Source organism: Schistocerca americana, chromosome 9 (assembly GCF_021461395.2).
Source record: "Schistocerca americana isolate TAMUIC-IGC-003095 chromosome 9, iqSchAmer2.1, whole genome shotgun sequence".
Classification (NCBI taxonomy): Eukaryota; Metazoa; Arthropoda; class Insecta; order Orthoptera; family Acrididae; genus Schistocerca; species Schistocerca americana.
Window position 1 is genome coordinate 119,629,604 of NC_060127.1, and position 21,198 is coordinate 119,650,801.

At 38.2% G+C, this 21,198-nt stretch overlaps 1 protein-coding gene across 3 annotated transcripts in view; it reads right to left on the bottom strand.

The window, feature by feature from the left end:
- Positions 1-21,198, bottom strand: part of LOC124551359 (thioredoxin, mitochondrial) — a 51,498-nt gene that overhangs the window by 15,139 nt on the left and 15,161 nt on the right. Inside the window, exons 3-4 of one of the 3 annotated variants that reach the window (XR_006967823.1) lie at positions 15,707-15,937; positions 9,649-9,728 (exon numbers count right to left, since the gene is read on the bottom strand). Coding sequence is in view for 1 of the 3 variants with exons in the window: in XM_047126395.1 (XP_046982351.1) it covers positions 15,785-15,937 (153 nt within the window). In the remaining 2 variants the exon portion in view is untranslated. Of the gene's footprint in view, positions 1-9,648; positions 9,729-11,939; positions 15,938-21,198 lie in introns of those variants that run through there. The other 2 variants (XR_006967824.1, XM_047126395.1) reach the window with 2 other exon arrangements.

The following is a 21,198-nucleotide window of genomic DNA, read 5'->3' on the forward strand; positions in this document are numbered from 1 at the left end:
GAAATTGCACTTAGATTCATGCATTGATTCCGTTGGGAAGGGGGTCATAAACCTGTATCTTTTCCTGAGTCAAGCTGGCCCACAATTGTCTTAACTGTCCTACAGTATCCAGAGTAACGGCACTGAGACAGATCTGACATCCGAGCTGGTCCACACATTCTATTGGGACAGATCTGAGAATCTCACTGGTCACAGGAGTATCTCAACATAACGCCTACAGTTCACAGACATGAAGCGTCTCTACGTGAACACTGCCATGTCGAAACATTACACCAAGATACTGCCCCGTGTGAGGTAACATATGAGAATGCCGGACATCTGTGATGAACTGTCGTGCCATCAGAGTTCCGTTAATGCCTATCAGTCACGATCTGTAGTCATATACTATGGCTCCCCACACCGTGACACCTGGAGTAATGGCACTGTACCTCTTCAAAACATTGAAAGAATGAGACCTCTCCCAAGGCCACCAACATACTCACCATTAACGGTCATCCAGGAGCACAGAATGGCATTTCATGACTGAACACAATGGGAAGTCATTCAGAAGCAACCCATACTTGCAGGTCATGATGCCACTCCTAAAAAAACCATTTGTTTTGTGTTAACAGCAGCCTATGCTTGGAACAGTAATTCCATCTTATGGCTACTGCTATTGTCTGGCCAACGATGTGAGATGACATAGAATGTGCAGAGATTTCATTAGACTGCGTTCGCTTCGGCACCGACAACGGTCGTCACACACTGCGTCACGGATCACCCAATAACATCAGCTGAAGTGTGGTCATAGCGCGTCTGATCTCCTCCATTAGTTTTTGGCAGGGTCAAGCAGGTTAGGTTAGAATCTATCCTACGTATGAACTAGGTTAGATTTTAACCTCTTCGGGTGGGGTGAATACCACGACGCCTCCTGTGTTTGGATACGAGTACCACACAACGGATTCTGCTATTAAAGAGATGCCGAATGCCTGCAATGAGCTTTCCTGTTTCTTAAAGAACATAGCGAGAACTGTACACACTGTTCTCAGTTATCAGAATAACCAGACAAGTTGTACAAATATATCAGATGACGAGAGTAACGTTCTGTTACATACTAGACACAATTCGTGGTGACGTTGAAAAGCAAGATATATACACCCTGTTTCGCTGTATTTATTTACAGTTGTGCTGACATGTCAGTTAACCTTCGGTGACTGTCATTTAGCACACGAGTGAAAGACAAGCATAAAGTGTAGCATAAGATATTCTGTAAACCTAAAGCACTTAAAAGTGGAAATACATACTGTATGCCACATTTTCAAACCTCTTCATATCAACAGCATCACTACCCTACAGGCATAAAATGCCCGTAAGCAGTAATAATAATTTGTAGACAACTAATGACACACTACCACAAAAACGATACAGTACATTAGCTATAAGCATATAAGATACATCACACTCTTCACTTGAACAAATTATTTTTTGAGGTTATAATTTATGTCTAAAATGTCCTATAAAGATTTTGCTGTTTGAGGTTTTGAACAAACCTGTGATTTCAGTCCACAGATTCCAAAATATATCCCAATAAAAATATTTTCCTCAGGATGCCACAAACTCACTCTTTTTGGACTAAACTTAACACTTCCTTGCACTCCATATTTCGTGTGCGAGAACATCGGTCGATTTGACTGAAGAAAACAAACTGATTCGAATTTCACCGACTGTCACCTGAAGTCTGTACATTCAGAAGACAGGATCGGCTATAGAGTGACCACCTATGTAGTGGCGTACTGATTTGAAAAGGTCAGCCATCTCTGGCCCTGTCGGTCATCGGCAGAATCCACCAATAGCAGAGCCACAGTTACCACAGCCTTAATCGTACTCCAGTGGCAGTCGCAGATGTGAAGGGGTTATGATGTGTTCCGTGCAAATTATGGCGATCTTCCCTTGTGGTGCTAAGACGTTTTCGACTGGAACCATGATGGTGAACATACCTCCCCTCATGTTCCAAAGCAGTCCAACATTGGGCCACAGTCTCTCACAAGTCAGCTAAACGGAGACCAACAATGGGAGCCCTTTCGAACACTGTCAGGTGCTGACAACACTGAGTTACGCAAGCACGCGGCATCCTTCACAGTAATCACTCGATGTCTGATGCTATTCGTGTCCCTTATATATCCTACCGGGTCTGGTAAGAACACCACTCTACATAAACTACACTAATGCAGTCTGGTAGACATTATAACTGTTATAGAAAATTAGAACTCTCATTACTGACATACCCACCGATGGTGTGTGTCTTCTGGATGCTTCATTTTCTTTGTCAGGTAGTGTAGATTAGATTACGCTACTTTCCAAACATCTATTCTAACTTGTCCAGTCTGTCATATTTCAATATCAGTTTCCATTCCACAATTGTTTGTAGTGGATCTATAACAAATCCTCTGCACCTCGAAAAAGATGTACTTTTTTCAGAAATATTGACACTGGAGGAAAGAGGGGCGGGGTTTAAAGGTCTTTAAACCTGTCAAAGATATAGTCATTTGAAACAAAGCACAAGCTGAGATTGAAGAAAGACATCTAAGGAAATTGGCCTGGTCCTTACCAGTGGAAAAACACCAACATTAGCCTTGATCGGTTTAGGGAACTCAAGTCTTTTGTCTCAACCACCATACTACTGTGTTTAGTGGTTGAGACTGATGAATGGCTTAGATTTTGCTGCTGGGTGTATTCAATGTAAAATATATATTTTTTGCATAATTTAATATTATGATGTACTGCTGTGATAATTTTGCCACAAAAACGATCCTTTTATAAAAGAAAGCACTTCAATGAATGTGCACATGTGAAGTGAAAGGAAATGATGAACGAGTTTAAATATTTAAAGCATTTAATATAAGCTTTCTTTACAAGAAATAAAATTGGTGACTTTAATACCAAACGGAGTTGATTCAGTTATTGCCAAATATGGACTACATGAAAGATACAGCAGAGGTGAAAGACTGGTTCAATTTGTAGAATGCATGAAAACACCTATTATACACTGATTGGGCAAAAAGCACAATACCAAAAGAAGTTGTGCAACATAAACAAAAGTTGATAGACGTGTTTCTAAATCTGAAAGATGATGTCTATCCAAATTTAGACAACTGTGAAGATGCAAATCACGTTTGTCTTAAATACATGCTGTAACAGTCGTGAGCATTAGTTATCTTTGAGATTGGATGTGGTCTGTTGATGTTCATCAAGAATGCCTTTAACCCTAGGATGCCCAAGGCTTTTTTTCTAACTTGGTCACCTAAGGGGGGGTGGTCGGCATACCCACAGGTATTAAATAAGTTTACTGGCAAAAAAATTACAACTTTCAAAATAGTTTATGTATTTTAACTAAGACATTGGTTTATAAATGCTGTTAATTGTTATAAATATTGGATTGAGTGAATAAAAAATGGACATATTACAATACAAAATACAGATGTGTTCATATACAATAGACTACTCTGAGTCCTCAACTTCAAGGCAAGAGATACACTTCACAATTTTTTCTGAATGTGTATTACACACATGTTTATGACACTGTCCACAATACTGTTTGGGTTTACTTAGATTGTTGTACTTCTGCTTCTTTATTTTAGGTTCTCTTACACAAACATGGCACCAACGTTTCCCTGCAGGAGGCTGACATGCTTCTGTTGTCACTTCTTTGATTTTCTTTTGTCGAATAGTGTCCATTGATTGAACAATTTGGTTAGATAACCCTCTTGCATTGGCACTTCTTTCTTCTACCTTGCGGAAGATAAAGTTTCCGTTTGTTGTGTTTCCATCCTATGTGCTACCAGACGTTTGACGACAGCTGCTGAACCCCATTCTTCTTTTGACAAATTGTGAACATTACCTGCATAGGGTTCCATATTCAAGACGTTTTTATCAACTGCATCGGACATCATGTGTATAAGGATGCCATACTTGCCCAGTTTATCCTTCATAAATACTTCGAAGGGGCAGCACCCTCTAAACAAGCTGATCATCTTATCAATGGTGAGGTGGACCCCTGGTTTATACAGTAGTGGAAACCTATCATTCACTTTGTTGAAAACATCACGGATTGCTGTGAACTTGTCTGCTTCCCTTCTTAGCTGGGCGGTACTTTTGTCATCAAACCTTATGATTGCAATAAGTTCCTTGAAACGTACTCTTGCCATAATACCCTTGTAAACTGGCTGACCCATTAGGTCTGACCAAAGATCGTGTACACTGACAGAATTGTCCTTATTTGCCCCCATAAGTATCAGGATTCCTATAAAGGCATACAATTCTCTCTCATTAGTCAAAGTAACATTTCGCCTAACTATCTCTTCATTTGAATGTTTTACTATAACATCCATGATGTCAGGTGTAAGAAGTAACTTCAAGGCTTCTCCAGGTGAATGGCAAACACCAGCTGGAGTTACTCCTGCGTGCTGTCTTACTATATTAGCAACAGACCTCCGAGGAATTCTAGGCTGTGTGGTTATGTACCTTCTCCAGACTTGCCATAATAAGATCCTGATGGTCACTGCCTGAAGCTGCACTATCTTCATCTTCTCTAACATCCACATCACTTTCCCGATCTGAATCACACTCCATAACACCATCCTCATATTCACTTTCACTCTCCGAGTCAGAATTTTCATCTAAAATTTTATTCAGAACTCTTTCTAAAGATGAGTCACGTATTCTTTTAGTCATTTCTAAGTCTGGGTGTGAACAGTAGGGAACTGCACTAACTCACTGCAAGTTTACAAGATAAATAACAGCTGACTGACATCAACAATCACTTCCTCTGAAAGTAAACAGATTGTTGTGAATATCAAGAATACCACCAACAAGAAACTAACTTGCATTGTTGTAGAGATGAGAAATATGAAAATATGAAATCATCCTACTAAGGAAATTTTCTATTGCATGGAGCCTAAGCGGGAGGGGGGGGGGGGGGGGGGGGGGGGGGCGCATTGGGACCCATAATAAGTTTATTTATTTTTTCTTTCAAAGCAGGAATTTTCTATAAAATATATTAACACGTTTATAAAATAGACAACAAACAATAACTCAAAGGAATATGTAGTATGAAAGTTACTTGGGCAAAAGCAGGGGGGCATAAAAACGTGTCCAGAACCCCCTTTGCATTAACAAGAAATTCATCTGCTTCCATGAAAAGGTGTTTCCATAGCACTTCTAAGCAACATCAGTATGTGCTGGAATGTCCTGTTTGCTCAGATGGCAGGCTGGAGCCCATCATACCATCAGTGAGTTCAAACCGGCCCTAGTCCAAATTGTCCCAATTTGATAGTGATTCTGTGTAAGCTTGGCAGAGTACACGTTTGGTGTTGATGTCCGAGATCACCTCTTTTCAACTGATCCCACACCTATTTGATTGGGTGCATGTCTGGAGAACAAGCAGGCTGTTACATTTTGGTGATCGTACTATTCTGAAGGAACACGTTCATGAGAACAGCATGATGAGTATGTGAGTTGTTATCTGTCAAGATGAAATTATCACAAAAAATGTTGATACAATCTCACTATTGGCTGCAGAGATATTGTCAGGATTGCGAAACAATAAGACTGCCCTCAGGAACCTTGAGAGGTGGAATGACATTCTGGGGTGGCATTACATGAGAACACCATACACCTCTCAAGGTTTTTGAGGGCAGTCTTATTGTTCCGTAATACTGGGACAATATTCTGCAGCCAATAGTGAGATTGTATCAACAACATTTTTGTGATAATTTCATCTTGACAGATAACAACTCACATACTCATCATGCTGTTCTCATGAACGTGTTCCTTCAGAATAGTCCGATCCCAGAATGGAACAGCCTGCTTGTATGGTGTTTTCTCATGTAATGTCACCCCAGAAATATCATTCCACAACCACCTTGTTGCACTTGTGGAATAGTGTTACAGGCATTCGATACCACCGGATTGTCTGCTGTTATCAGGTGTACAAACAGATCCAAGTTTCATCCATAAACAACAACCGACACCAACCCTGGGGCATTCCCCATTACTTCTTGCCCACCTGTAATGCAGTCCATGGTGTTGTGGTGTATGACATGGTGCTTACCGTGGTAATTGGGAATGGAGATTCACATCATGCAATTGTCTACTAACAGTTTCATGCGATACATGACACTCTGTAGTCTCTTCAAATGCTGAATTCGTTTCTGAAGCACTCAGCCCACAGTTTCGTTGACTCACATGTCACAGATATCTATCACCCTGTGCACCTGTTGAACATGGACCAGCATATGTGATGTAAATCCTCAACACTGCCTGGTAATTGAAACTGACTCAATGTCTGCACCAAATCACTTCGACTCTGGTACATACACAGAGCAACTTCCTTTGTCGACAACCCTTCTGCACTTAATGTGATGATGTGGACCCCCATCACTGGTTGCAACTGTCCTTTGTAGTATGATGAACGTTCACTCTATTGTGCCACATACGTCTCTAATGCACTCCTTCTGGCGCTTTACTTTGAACTGAAATGCTGCAATCCATTTGACTGTGGCATTCTACCCATTGGTAGCACTCATGGTAACTGTGTGTATGTTTACAAACAATATATATCTAAAAACAAAGATGATGTGACTTACCAAATGAAAGTGCTGGCAGGTCGACAGACACACAAACAAACACAAACATACACACAAAATTCAAGCTTTCGCAACAAACTGTTGGCCTCATCAGGAAAGAGGGAAGGAGAGGGAAAGACGAAAGGAAGGATGTGGGTTTTAAGGGAGAGGGTAAGGAGTCATTCCAATCCCGGGAGCGGAAAGACTTACCTTAGGGGGAAAAAAGGACGGGTATACACTCACACACACACAGATATCCATCCATCAGGTGGATGGATATGTGTGTGTGTGCGCGCGAGTGTATACCCGTCCTTTTTTCCCCCTAAGGTAAGTCTTTCCGTTCCCGGGATTGGAATGACTCCTTAAAACCCACATCCTTTCGTCTTTCCCTCTCCTTCCCTCTTTCCTGATGAGGCAACAGTTTGTTGCGAAAGCTTGAATTTTGTGTGTATGTTTGTGTTTGTTTGTGTGTCTGTCGACCTGCCAGCACTTTCATTTGGTAAGTCACATCATCATTGTTTTTAGATATATATTTCCTACGTGGAATGTTTCCCTCTATTATAACCATGTTTACAAACAATGTTAGGGATGAGCTTCCGATTAGTACAGGAAGTTCCAGTAGTAACACATCTACACGACAAATTAGGATGATGCAAAACTTTTGATGATGTGGGTATACAGCATTTATCTGAAATATTTTCAAGTTCTCTGCATGGTGGAACATTACCAAAAGATTGGAATAAACACAAAGTAATCCTCGTACTTAAGACTGATACTTGATGTCACTCAACCAACTGAGCAAGCTAGACTCCGCATATGATTTAGCAAAACTGACAATAGTTTCACTCTTCATGAAACAATTAGTAGAACAAATCAATTCTATCTACCTCTCTGCCTTGCCATTAAAGGTTTTTAAAACAGCATTTGATTCAATCACACAGCTGTGTTTCAGGCTCTAACAAAACAAGGAGTAGAACACGATTATATTAAAATCTTATATATCATATACAAAACCTCAACAGCATTTATGACTGCTGTTGAAGAAACCAATGGATTTTTGGAAAGGGTGTAAAACAAGGTTATTTTCCAAAATTATTTTTGTAGTCCTGGAAGAAACAATGTCTAAACTGAATTGGAAAACAAAGGGAATGAAAGCAGTGGGAAAGAGCTTAAATACCTAAATTTTTGCTGCTGATGATGATCTATTTTAGGGTATCTATTTCATATACATTAAAAAAATGTGGCATTTTAAAAAGTTTGAAAAAGCTCTGGGACAATTAAGGATAAAATGAGACAAATTGTACAGACAAAATTTAATGTATATAGAAGTTTACCTTTGAATCATGCACTCAAATGACCCCAAATCATATCTTACAATTTTTCTGTTGCACTGCTACTGTACTTTTCACTTATACATGGTTTATCAAGAAGTGCCTTTTCGTTTGAATATTCTTGTGACATTTCTTTGTCTTAATGTGCTTAAAACAACAACACAGTAAGTAAACAAAGTTTGCAGAGCAAGTAGTACACGTGCCACTTCCTAGCGTATATAGACGCACAATCTGTAGTAAATTGCAAATCAAACATCTGGTAGCATGAAATACTTTAGCCAAGTGGAATCACAAAAAAACGTGACATCTGAGTGCCCCCCCCCCCCCCCCCCCCAAAAAAAAAGCTTTCAAGACAATGGAATACTTTGCGGGAAGAATGTGACAAATGGACATCCTAATTTTTATATATATGGGAAGCTGGTCTAAAATGAATGGCCACTATAGGGACATGTGTGTGTTGGAAGGACATATCTGCAAAGGATCTATGTCTATGTGGGTCAACTTGTAAAGATGAAATATTCTGACATATTAAATTGGACTGGCAAGCTTGCAAATGATACTCTTCAGTTTTTGAGTCAAAGATGTCAGCTAAGCTCAAGAAAACAGTTTATAATCAATCTGCATTACTGTAATTACTTATGGCTGTGAGGGAGGGGCATTAAACAAGCTTGTTGTTAATAAACACATAGGAACTCAAAGAGGAATGGAAAGATCAGTGTTGGGCTACACAGAGAAAGACAGAACAAAAGTAGTGGATATCAGATACACAATAAAGGTCAGTGACATAATGAAAAGAATAAATATACAGAAACGACAGTGGGCTGGTCTTGTTGCTCAAAGAAAAGGGGGCAAATGGTCAAAACACTGCTATATTGGAGTTTATGTTACCAAAAAAGACCAAGGAGAGGACCAGTGGACAGACAGGCAGCTACATTCAGTTGGCATCGGGAAGCTCAAGATCGACAGAAATGGAAGAATCTGCTGGGATCCCATGTTGCATGCTGTCTCATACACCACACCATCAAGCAATTGGACTGGATAATGATAATGGCAATAGATCACTGAGCAGTATAATATGCAAATCCTGCTTGCATATTTAGCCCCAGCTACACATCTCATGATAAAAATGGGAATATAAATTCTTGATAATATTTTAAAGGCAGAATTAGAGTACTGGTATTGGTTGGCAAACACTGATCTAACCTCGTATAGATATTAATTTAAAATGTAGACTCTCAATTTGATCTGTGAAGACAATTTACTTAAAAATATACAAGAAAAAGTTAATTTTAGAGTTGCCAGAAAGTATCACATTAAAAAATAACAACAAACCAGCACAGAGTTCTATAGAGAGAAATTTGTTTTACTGCTACAGGATCTTATGAGCAGGAAAATATTCATGTTGGTTAAGACTCTGGGTGAAAACTAAACCTCTGTGCAGTTTCTCCTGAGTTCTGCATCCAGAAACCATATTAAACCAGCAGACACATTTAATTGAAGTTCTTGTTGTTCACAGTTGAACATCAAGAGAGGATATACTGTGACACTAGTTCAATTCTCCTTAATTATGAACTGGCATCCATCTGGCGAGCACTCTGTTAGCCTCTTTATTACAGAAATCTCTCATTTTTATTTTCATCATTAAGTATGGTAAAATGTATGTCCTGCAATTAGAAGGAGAGACTTTTAATGCAAAGTATTTATTTTTCATAATACACAGCTTTATTATACCAGATCTGTAATATTACGAGTGATTATTGTTGCTACTTCATTATCAGTTACACACGTCTAGATCCTGAAAGTACAAAGAAAATATATAAAAATATGTAATGTCTCAATACAAATCTCTTTCAGTTTTATTAAAGAAAGTCCAAAACTTCACAATTGGCAATAAATAATTACTGAAGATGAAAGGATTTTAAAGCATTGAACACACTCAGGTATAAAGAAATTAAATTTGTGAAATCATATACTTTGATTAGAAGTTACACAATAAATTATCACAAGACATAAGGCTCTTGTGTTGCATTTCTTATTCTCTCAATGAGTTAAATGTATAGTCAACAAAGAAACTTCATTATTGTCATATTGATCCAACATTAGTGTAGAATGGTACATTACTTACAATTTCAAAGAAATATGTGGCATACTGCTTGATGCACCACATAATCATTGTGGTGGTTCTTTAAATGATGCGTCCTACTGGCTTGAAGTTTTTGAAGCTGGTTTTTTATGATCATAGGGTGAACAAAGCAATGGTTGAGTACATAAATTCTTGCAATCTTTATGGGATATACAATTCACATCTTAACCATGCAAGCACTGGAAACTGCAATACAGCAAGTAGTACAGGAACTCCTTGTGACTGTAGCTGCTGTCAATAGTAGTTGGATGTGACATGGGACAAGCAGTAAAACTGCAGAAGTGCAGGTACAAACGTGGCATACTAGATGTCTGTTATTTGAGAATGATTTGGGATGTAATGCTGCTGAATGTCAGCGCAGGATCTGGTATATGAAGTGGCAATACTGTAAACAAACTCGTGTGGTATGGGAAAGGCAGATCCATATCAACTACTGTCTGGATGACTTTGGAAGTGGGAGACAAAGATTGAGCAAGTTCACTTAAAGGGATTTTTGGGCTGAATCTCCAACTGACTGCGAGGTCATTAGAGATGCAGTTAACATGAGAGCCATGTCGGTACAGCATCCATTGCTGGGAGCTTTCTGACACAGTGTTGAGATTGTGTTATAATGCCTGTACACTCTTAGATTTCTACCAAACTTGGGTTTGGTACATATGCAATGTCTGATCATTTCCATAGAATTTTGCAGTGCATTTGTTACGTACGTGTGTGTGTGTGTGTGTGTGTGTGTGTGTGTGTGTGTGTGTGTGTGTGTGTGTACTTGGAGGGGGGGCTTTGATTTTTTGAGGTATAACAGAGAAAAAGGTGTATTTGAAACCTAATGGCATTTTCCTTATATTTAAATGTTAGCTACTCAGAACAAAACTGAATGAAGCCATTTGTTGATTGAAACTTCCTGGCAGATTAAAACTGTGCCAGACTGAGACTCGAACTCGGGACCTTTGCCTTTCGCGGGCAAGTGCTCTACCATCCCCCAGGCTGTGGCTAAGCCATGTCTCCGCAATATCCTTTCTTCCAGGAGTGCTAGTTCTGCAAGGTATGCAGAAGAGCTTCTCTGAAGTTTGGAAGGTAGGAGATGAGGTACTGGCGGAATTAAAGCTGTGAGGACGGGTCATGAGTCGGGCTTGGGTAGCTCAGTTGGTAGAGCACTTGCCTGCGAAAGGCAAAGGTCCCGAGTTCGAGTCTCGGTCCAGCATACAGTTTTAATCTGCCAGGAAGTTTCATATCAGCACATACTCCACTGCAGAGTGAAAATTTCATTCTGGAAACATCTGTTTATTGTTTGCAAAGTCACAGAAGTTACTGCTTTGATTCAGTAGTTGTTTGACTGTGAGTGAAGCCAAACAATGATGCCTTTAGAGTTGCAGGAGCAGTATCTACACCAATGAAATGCTGCAACATGTGGGCCAAAAATTTACAATCTGACTAACAATTAGTGCACTGCCTGATGAATTTTTTCATGTTGGACTGACCGATATTCACACAATGGCCACAGAAAACCTCATATATTACAAACTATGTGCAAGGTGACTACCACAATTGTTTACTGATTAGCACAAAGATTAAAGAATTTCAAATGGATGAGCATTTCTGGTGCACTATCAACAAGATGGATATTGCTTGTATTCCCACATTATCACGGATGATGAGAGACAGATATGCAGAATCAGTTTGGAGATGAAGGGCACTGTAAGATGCTGTTAACAGGTTCAAATCCCAAGCAGAGAATTTATGTCTAGAAGGGTTGAAGAGGCTGCTGCTACATTAAGAAATGTGTTGAGAAGTGAGTGGTAATTACATGTAATAGGGAAGTAAGTTTGTAAGAAGGTAAAACTGCCAATAAAAGATTTTTTTTTCTAATTAATATGTATATTTTTAAAGCACAGCCATTACTTATCGAATAGGCCTCATATTTCCTATGTTGACAATTCAATTTTTCTGCACCAAACTGAGGGCCAATATTGTTATCTTTGGTCAAGTGCCGTGAGTGATGGCCTTATTGCCCAGATTCCACCCAGCACCATGAGAAGCATTAAGAGAATGTACATTACTCACAAGTGTCGCACAGGTGTCAATAAATGGAGTATGCTTAAAAGACCAACGCCAGCAATCAAACCCACACAAATTGCAAACAATATCTCACAGTCTGGATGTGCAATGCTGACAGCAAACAAGATTATGACTGCTGTCCTTCACACCTCATGTGTTTTTAATATAAGCTGGAGAACAAATTTGCCAACTTGACTGAATGATGGAATATATATCTTCTAAGAAACATTTTTTCCCCCATCAGAATGGCAAAAGATACACGATTGCTCACAGGCTATGGAATGTAGCAGCATACACAGTAAAATGAAATTTACTCTCACATAACATTTTGTCTCCATCTGCTGGTACTGCAGTGGCTTGTAATGAGTCTGGCTTTGTTCACTTGTGTAGAACACGCCATTCACTGAATCATCTGATGCACTACAGTCCAAGAAAGTGATCAGCTGTCACGGACCGCTATGAATACATCTTGTACAAGAACAACGCCCTGCTACATTATGTCAACACATATTTCATCATCATCTACCATGCTCACCATAGGCACCTGAACCTAACCCATGTATCCCAAATACAGCAACAGAACTAAAACAGTGTCAATGTGCTTTATGTGGATCAACAAAAAGAGATTCATCCACTTCAGGGCTGTTGCAGTAACCAGAAATATGGTGAATGGAGACAGATAATTATTGTGCATTCATTATAGACTAGTAATAAATATTTTAATATTTTTCATGTTTTTTTTTTTAAAGTTGCAGATATTATGCTAGCACATCACACACTGAAAATACAAATATGTTTCTCTTGAAATCACAAGAACTTATGTATATAATGTAGTACAATCTATTTCTATCACACATTCTGCAAATGAATAATTTTGTTCTAGTTTAAGTAGCTATTACAAAGACACATTACCATATTTTTGTTTACATAGTGGTACAATCAGTACAGATGTTCATAAATTACACATTTACTAAAAAACACAATAATGACATTGTTCTAGCACTGAAACATATTTTGATACCTCTGTTTGAAATAGTATACTTGCATTTTTACATCACAATGTTCATTAAGCACTTTCTGGTAACCAAGATTTTTAGTTTTATGTAATTTCAAATGATGGTTGTTATATATAAACACAATGCTAATCACATTACAATAGTGTAATGAATAAGAAAGACGTTACTCACTAAATTACATTTTAGCAGTCTGGCAAAAACTGAGATTTGAGTTCCTGTCAAAGAACTTTCATACAGATGTATCTATTTAGAACACGGGAACATCAAGTGTGAGAAGTAGAGAGCGGCATGTACTTCCTCTTTAACTGTCATCATTATCAAAATGCTGATGAAAATGGTTATGATCATTTTAAGAAATTATACATTTAAGAAAAACCACTGAACTTTGCAAACAGGCCAATTATGCAACTTGAACTTGTCGTAACACTACAATGAGTTTGTTCATAGCTTCAAGCTGCCCTCAGATTAACAAATATTTTACAGGAACATCAATAAAGTTTTATTTGTCTGGAAGATTTCTCACTAACAATGCTGTTACTACTGGAATGGAAATTATGTTGTCCAGCCCAGCACTCAATTGTATAATTTTAATGTTACCAGTGGGATGTCTACTGCAAATATTACGGGACCTTTCAATAATAGAAGAAAGAGAATGGAAATGAGGCTCAACAAACAATCACGTGTGTAAAAAAAGTACTGGAGCCAATAACCTGTGTGAAATAGGTTGGCTAGTTACATGTTAACCAAAGTATTCCTACAGAAAGGCTTACTTCCATTGAAGTTCTGTGGATTTCTTCATTAAAAAAAAAAAAATACCAATGCTTGTAGAAATTTAATAAAATAATCTGTAATATTTGTACGAATTACATCCTCTACAATTGTCTGAAAAAGTTACGATGCCATTTCAAAGTTGCTGGGAGCACATCATTGAGACCACAAACTGCTCCCATCGTCTTCTCTATTTTTTTTCTATCTAGCGCTATTATTACTCAACACAACTCTCTCTTCTTTCTCTTGAATTTCTGCATTGTGCAGAAAAATGTGTACTTGTCAGTAAATAATATGGCTGGAGGTACATCAGTCTTTTGTGTTTAACCTGCTCTGTGTTGAAAAGCAACACAGCAGTGTTGAAATAACAGTGGTAGCTGCACTGAGAAGCAACTGTAAATAGCTGCACTACTGTTATTCATAAATATCAATACAATTTACGTAGTGACAATGGAAATTCCCCAGCAATGATACTTGCAGCATGGCAGGTACAACATTTTTGGGGTCAAAAGACTAGTATCGAATAACAATATATACATAACTATCTGGCATGGGTTGGGAAAAAAAAAAAAAACACAGAGAAAGCAGAAATTACAAAAAGAGATATCTGAGCTCACTTTGGAAGGTGAAAATGAGACACAAAAGATGATTAATTTATAAGCAGTGTGAATGTTGCTACTTCTCTCTCACACAGGAGTGATAAGAGAAAAAGAAAAAGGGGGGGGGGGGGGGAGAGAACACTTAAGTACATCTGGAAAGAGTATTCAAGTGAGGAAATGGAGAAGCTCACTCACAGAAAACACAAGAGCAAATTTATGAGGTGTACAATGTTTCTATGAACCTGTGCAGTCACTGTAGCTCCACGCATTTGGTTTGCTTCCTTTATGCACAACATAATACCTTTGGCACTCGTCACAGCATAAGCAGTCTCTTATTTCAACATGTTCCACTCACACAAGACCAGTCCTACACATTACCAGTGCCATCGCCCTTCCTATAGAGTGCACAAAGTTTTCGCAACACAAGTTCTAATATAAATCTTTGAGTGAAAGTAAGAATAATGATATACCACAACTATAGGGAATCTGGGTACTTGTAATGCAATACATGACTTTCTGTGGATAGAGAAACTGGTTGTTTTTTGTAGCCCAAAGTAAGGCAACAAAACAGGTGAGCAATGTTTATTGTCTTTCTCTTGTGCCTTTACTGACCATAGGAGATGTGTGTATTGTATAACAGTCTTTTCTTCTTTTCCATTTGCCTCCACAACTCTATAAGAAGCATTAGTTTCAAAAGTTCAAAGATTTATACTTTTCCTTCTGTTTGTAAGCACTCTTCTGAAGATGCTGCATCATACATCTGCTTGCTCTGTGTTGTGAAACAACAAATGCAGAAGTTTCTCCGATAATTACTACTTGGGGTCAGTGTTACTTATACCCATGCAAATCTCTGTAAATCTATTGTAAGCAGGACCTCACAAAATTAGTATCTACTGGTATTACTGTGACTATGGCTACAGCTACTAGTTTTAGAAAACACACACAATATCAGAGAGGAGTAAATTGTTTATAATCAGTTCCCTGTATCTTGAAGTACACACTGACTAATCATTATTTCATTATTTAAGAAATAGGACTGGTCAAACATTCTACACACAAGAAAAAGACACTGCACCATAAAGTGAAACTATATGCTAACAAATATGCCCACACGAACATTTTCTGGTATGCAAACAATTATGGCATTAAATATGCCACCATTGTCAAATACACTACAGATCTGAGTAATGCTTACAAGAAGCCATGTTATATGATTCCGAGAAGCATGGCGTCCAAACTTGAAAGTACCCTCGGCACTGCATATCACAGCTGATCACTGCTTGCTGTCACTACCGTCAGATTCAGGCTTGGCTCCTCGGGATAATTCAGCAATCAGCTTGTCTATCATCTCACCGTCTACTAGTCCGATAAATTTGTCCACCACTATTCCATTTCTGATGGCAATTACTGCTGGTACAGCCTTCACCTGGAATGATCAAGTTTACAGTGATTACAACCACCACAAAAATTGAACCATCAAACTGGTAAATTACACAGTAACTGGTGAAAATGACAAGACAGACAAAAGAATGATACACATCAAATGCAGTGCAAATGCCCTACACTGGGAAAGCGAGGGGAAAGGTGTGTCCTGTCCTTTTTGAAAGGCTAACTGTTAGCACTATGTATAAGACCAAAGAGCACCCAATAGAGTTGCAATACACACAAAGTGAGCATTCGGATGCACAGAACAAATTTTTTTCCGCGAATATACATTGACTCCTAAAGTCAGATTGCTACGGTGTGGCATACAGTTTGTCTGCTTAGTGCTCTTCAGATTTTGAATGGTACTATAAACAGATCTTGTTCAAAAGTACCATGCATTTTGTACACATCTTTCCTAGGTATCTAAAATATTTGCATTTGATTTCTAGTATTTACTTCTATTAAGCCCTTGAGTAGATCACCCAAGGGCATTTTGCCTGTTTTCAGTGTCACAGCTCATATATAACTTTTATTGCTACAGGGTAACGAAGAATTACAAATGCAATTTTTAGGTTTGTACTGCACTTTATCATACTGCCAAGTCTTTGTTTTAATAAATTATGCTGCAACAAAACTGCAGAATAGCTTCCCTGCCAAAACTAAAGTGTCCCAGGAACACACAGAATCGTTAGCTATGACATGCATCAACTTAACAATTTACTGCACTATGAAATATTTTTCTGTTTGGGGGTTGGGGTTGTTTGGGGAAGGAGACCAGACAGCGAGGTCATCGGTCTCATCGGATTAGGGAAGGACGGGGAAGGAAGTCAGCCGTGCCCTTTGAAAGGAACCATCCCGGCATTTGCCTGGAACGATTTAGGGTAATCACGGAAAACCTAAATCAGGATGGCCAGACGCGGGATTGAACTGTCGTCCTCCCGAATGCGAGCCCAGTGTCTAACCACTGCGCCTCCTCGCTCGGTTTTTGTGTTTGTTACATTTAACTTTCCTTCCTTTTTTTGGAACCAAATTATGAACTATAACATTCCCCATGACATAGTTACTAGTATTGTGCTTTTGTATTATAACTAGCAAGGAATTTGCCTACATGTCATCACGGACTTCATCCAAATTATAGTATATGCAGGGCTCAGCCAGGAATGAAAGTTACAGGAGTAGGAGCTCCAGAGGGCAAAGTGTATAGAAGAAAATCACATGCTGGGTAAAGCATGAGCCTTTTATGTTGGTGTAGTTTTCAGGCAGCTGTCAGCGCAGTGGAAATGTTATGGAACGGAAATTCAAGGGGCATTGGGACTGAGTTGTTATGTGGAAACTTTTTTTTACTTTCAATTTTTGCATTACTTACACTGCAAATGAACCAAAATAAGTACTTATCAACATTTTCATTACAGGCTATGAAAAGGAAAGGTAAAGGAAAATGTGAAACTGCAAATAGATTTCTCAGAAGTGATTGTAATGCGTACACGGAAACTTCGTACTTAAAATTAGATACTTTTTTATTTTACAGGCAATGATTCACATACGTGTGAGTGATATTCATCACAAAAACAGGAGAAGAAGTAATTTTATCAGCATCTTACACTCGTTACTAAAATTGCCTTTCCACACCAACAAGGTTGTTTGAAAGTTTTTATCAAAAAAACAAACTGGTTTGCTTTCGTAAAAGGTTCTCTCTCATCACACAGTTTGGCAGCAAACCACACACAATACATCATTTCAGCAAATACTGGTGAGGATAGCTGTTGATGTACAATGGAATGTATTTTGGTGCAATCTTGTCCGAGGCCAAACAAAACTAATGGAATACAAAGTCCTGTACAATTTAATCACAATCTCTTTATGAAATGTTATTTGCAGAGTCCTCATGGATGCTGTAACTATACCCCAGGACACGTTACGAAGGGTGATAGTACTGGTGATTTCGAGAAAAAAAAGAGACATCATATTCTTAACAGTTTCCAAGGAAACTAATGGAAACAATGGGGACAGGACAAATGCAGATGATAGAAAATGAAACATTGGGATCTAATGTTTAGTTTAATTGTGTGCATATCCCCAAAAAAGATGTTTCAAAAGTCCACCATAAAGTGCAATCAATGCATTTTCCAGCTCTAGTAGACAGCTACTGCGTTGCTGATCTGAGTTCGTTCATATAGTCCTTTACTTGAGCACACACGTGTAACATACAAGGGAGAAGTTCCTCCTGTGTGTCCACTCTGTGATTATAGACTTCGCTCTAAAGCCAACCTCACAAAGAGTAATACCCAGGATACTTGACAGTGATGTACTGCATCACTGGCTGTACAGAATGTGCAGGACCCTTGTCATGCTAAAAGTGTGTATGACATTGTGTGTCCTCAAGTTTCTGGTAACATATTTTGAAGAAAATGGAGATACTGTACTTCATTAAGACAGTTATCCAAACTAGCTGGAATGACGAGTTGATCATCACTAATACTGCACCACACAATCACTGAGAAATGTCGCTGAAGATTTGTTTCCACAGTAGCGTACGTATTTTTATCTGCCCACGCAAGAGTTGTATGCATTATTGATGCTATTGCAGGTAAATGTTGACTTGCCAGTGAACAGAATATGTGGAATACAGCGTTCATTGGCAATGATCTGTTGACAGAATTCCTTTCGTTTGGCATTATCTCTTACGTGCAGATGTTGCACATTCTGCTGACGATATGGATGCGGACCGTAATCGTGTGCTGTATGCATTACTCGAGTTTGTGGGATACCGAGCTGTGCAGCAGTTCTTCTAAAGCTGGTAGTTGGGCTGTGTTATACCATTTCAAGAACGTTCTCAACTTCACTAATATCGTGTCGGATGGAATGTTCTGATACACCACATATACTGGGAAGCATACTAGAACGTTCATGAATTCTGTCAAACATCCAGCCAGATATCCTGCTATTTGGAATCGATTGCTAGGAAATCGTTGTTTGTATTCTTGAACAGCAGCTTTTGAATTCCCACTGCAACGACCACAGACAAAGATCACTGTCATCATACTCTGCATATGTGAAGACCTGCGGCATTTCACTAAACTGGTCTGTACTTTTTCGACCGTACGTATAACAACACTGCAGAACATTGGTGCAATGACTGTAGTACCAGGATGTGAAGTAAACAACATGCACACTTGCAGGACTCATCAACCCATCAAGCACAGGTAAAGCGCACATTGAAATGGTCAGTTAAGACAACACTATGTCGCCTAATGTCAGCTCAGTTATCTTAGCATGTGAATGCTGGTGAAGGGCATGTGACTGACACCTGTGATTTTCAAACAGCTGTATTCGAATACGGTTAAGAAAAGGGCATATTTTAATTTGAAGCTTTTTGTTCAGAATCACCCTTCAAAGCACATACTCTATAGTTCCTCCGGACTCATCCTGTATATTATCTGCAAGTGAAAACTGTTCAAAATGTGTGTACATTCAATACACTGACTGGTAATACAGTCTCTCACTACTGAATTGGTCTAGTCCTTCACTCATAAAAATATGGCCAAAATCCAAAAGGATACAAAAATTAAATTCTATAAAATTATACTGATACTATTACCACTGTATGGGAGGGCTAGTTGGATAAATGAAAAGAAATGTGTCACAAAAATACAAGCAGCTGAGATAAGAATTTTTAGAGGAGTAAAGAGAGCACAAGAAGAAATTTAATAAAGAATGAAGATGTTTCAAATGTGTTGAATGGACACATTATTAATGAGGAAATATAACTGAATACAGAGAGAGATGGAACAGGATGCCAATAGAATAAAGGCTGAAAGACTAAACAAGAAAATCCTGACTGGCAATGAGAAACGAAGGGCACACACAGGTCGAACGAGGAAACAATGAACATAAATTTCATAAAGACTCAACAGGCAAATTTCAAATGACTGTGTACAATAACAATGACAAAGTATGAAAGTAATTTCAATATGCATCCACAGCATTACTCATCATGTTTAATCGTGTCGTGATAACTGTGAAGGACGTAAAGAAGATTATTTCTTATGGGCTTATTCTCCTGCAATTTCTGCAGACAGCTGATAAAAATTAAGTCAACATTCACCTCTTAAAACCCACACTCTTTCACATCAAATTCCCAATCAAACACACGGACATAAGTTGGCAAAATGGAATTTTGGCAGTTCAGAACGAGTTAAGTTTTGCGAAAGTGATTTTTTTCCACACCCCATAGTATCCAAATTGGTACCCATAAAATGTCAAAGGTGTTTTCCTAACATCAAAACTGCTTACTCATGATCACAAATGGCAGTGGAGAAAGGTTACCTTCAAAAAGTTAGTCAAAAAGAAGCTCCAAACCTAAGAGTTAACAAGACAGGCTCAACAATTTCAGTTTGATCAGTGCTGAAAGTGATACTTTACAAGAAGCGTAGGTGAAAATAAATTAAACAATAAAATTATTTAAAACTTTCATTTTAAGGCAGATTATTTCAGAAAGTAGGCTATTGTGTTTGAATTGAATACGGTAAAATTTGTTTTGCTGATGCATATTGTTCCTTATCTTGCATTAGCCTAAGAAAATGTTTGCTTATAATTACAATACTTTACTATTAAAATTAAAATGCAGATATACATTTTTTATTCTTTTTAAAAAATATAGTTGTTCACAGCAATGCTAATAAATTGTGTTGAATGCTCTAATGATTTCAATTTTTTAATGTCATGAACTCATTAAACCAAACATCATTACACAATTGACCCTTTCAGACCCTCTGGCTGCAATTCTGTACATTAACTTTTACTGTGTCTTTTAATTCTAACAGAAGTATTTTTCCCAATGGAAACACGAGTTATACATTTGAGAATGTTCAAAATTTTCATCATGTGGAAGTGCTGCCAACTGTTGGGCATCACAATGAAAATATCAGCTAGTCAATGTAGCACAGCACAGCAACTCATGACCACCAGAATACACATATATAGTTCACTGCATAATTGAATATTGTTATTGTTATTTTGCTTAATAATTGTTGAATGATCATTTTACTATTTATTACAATAGAAAATATTTCATAACTAGTTACTTTAGTCTATAAAATGAAATCAAATGTACAAAGCATATTTGAAAATGAGTACATATATTTTTGTATAAATCTTGCATCTAAAATCATTAAAAAATCACCTATGAGCACTATCACACAAATAAAAATTTTTCTTCGTCCAGAAAAAATTCAGGCCTGAAAGGGTTAAACGATAAACCTC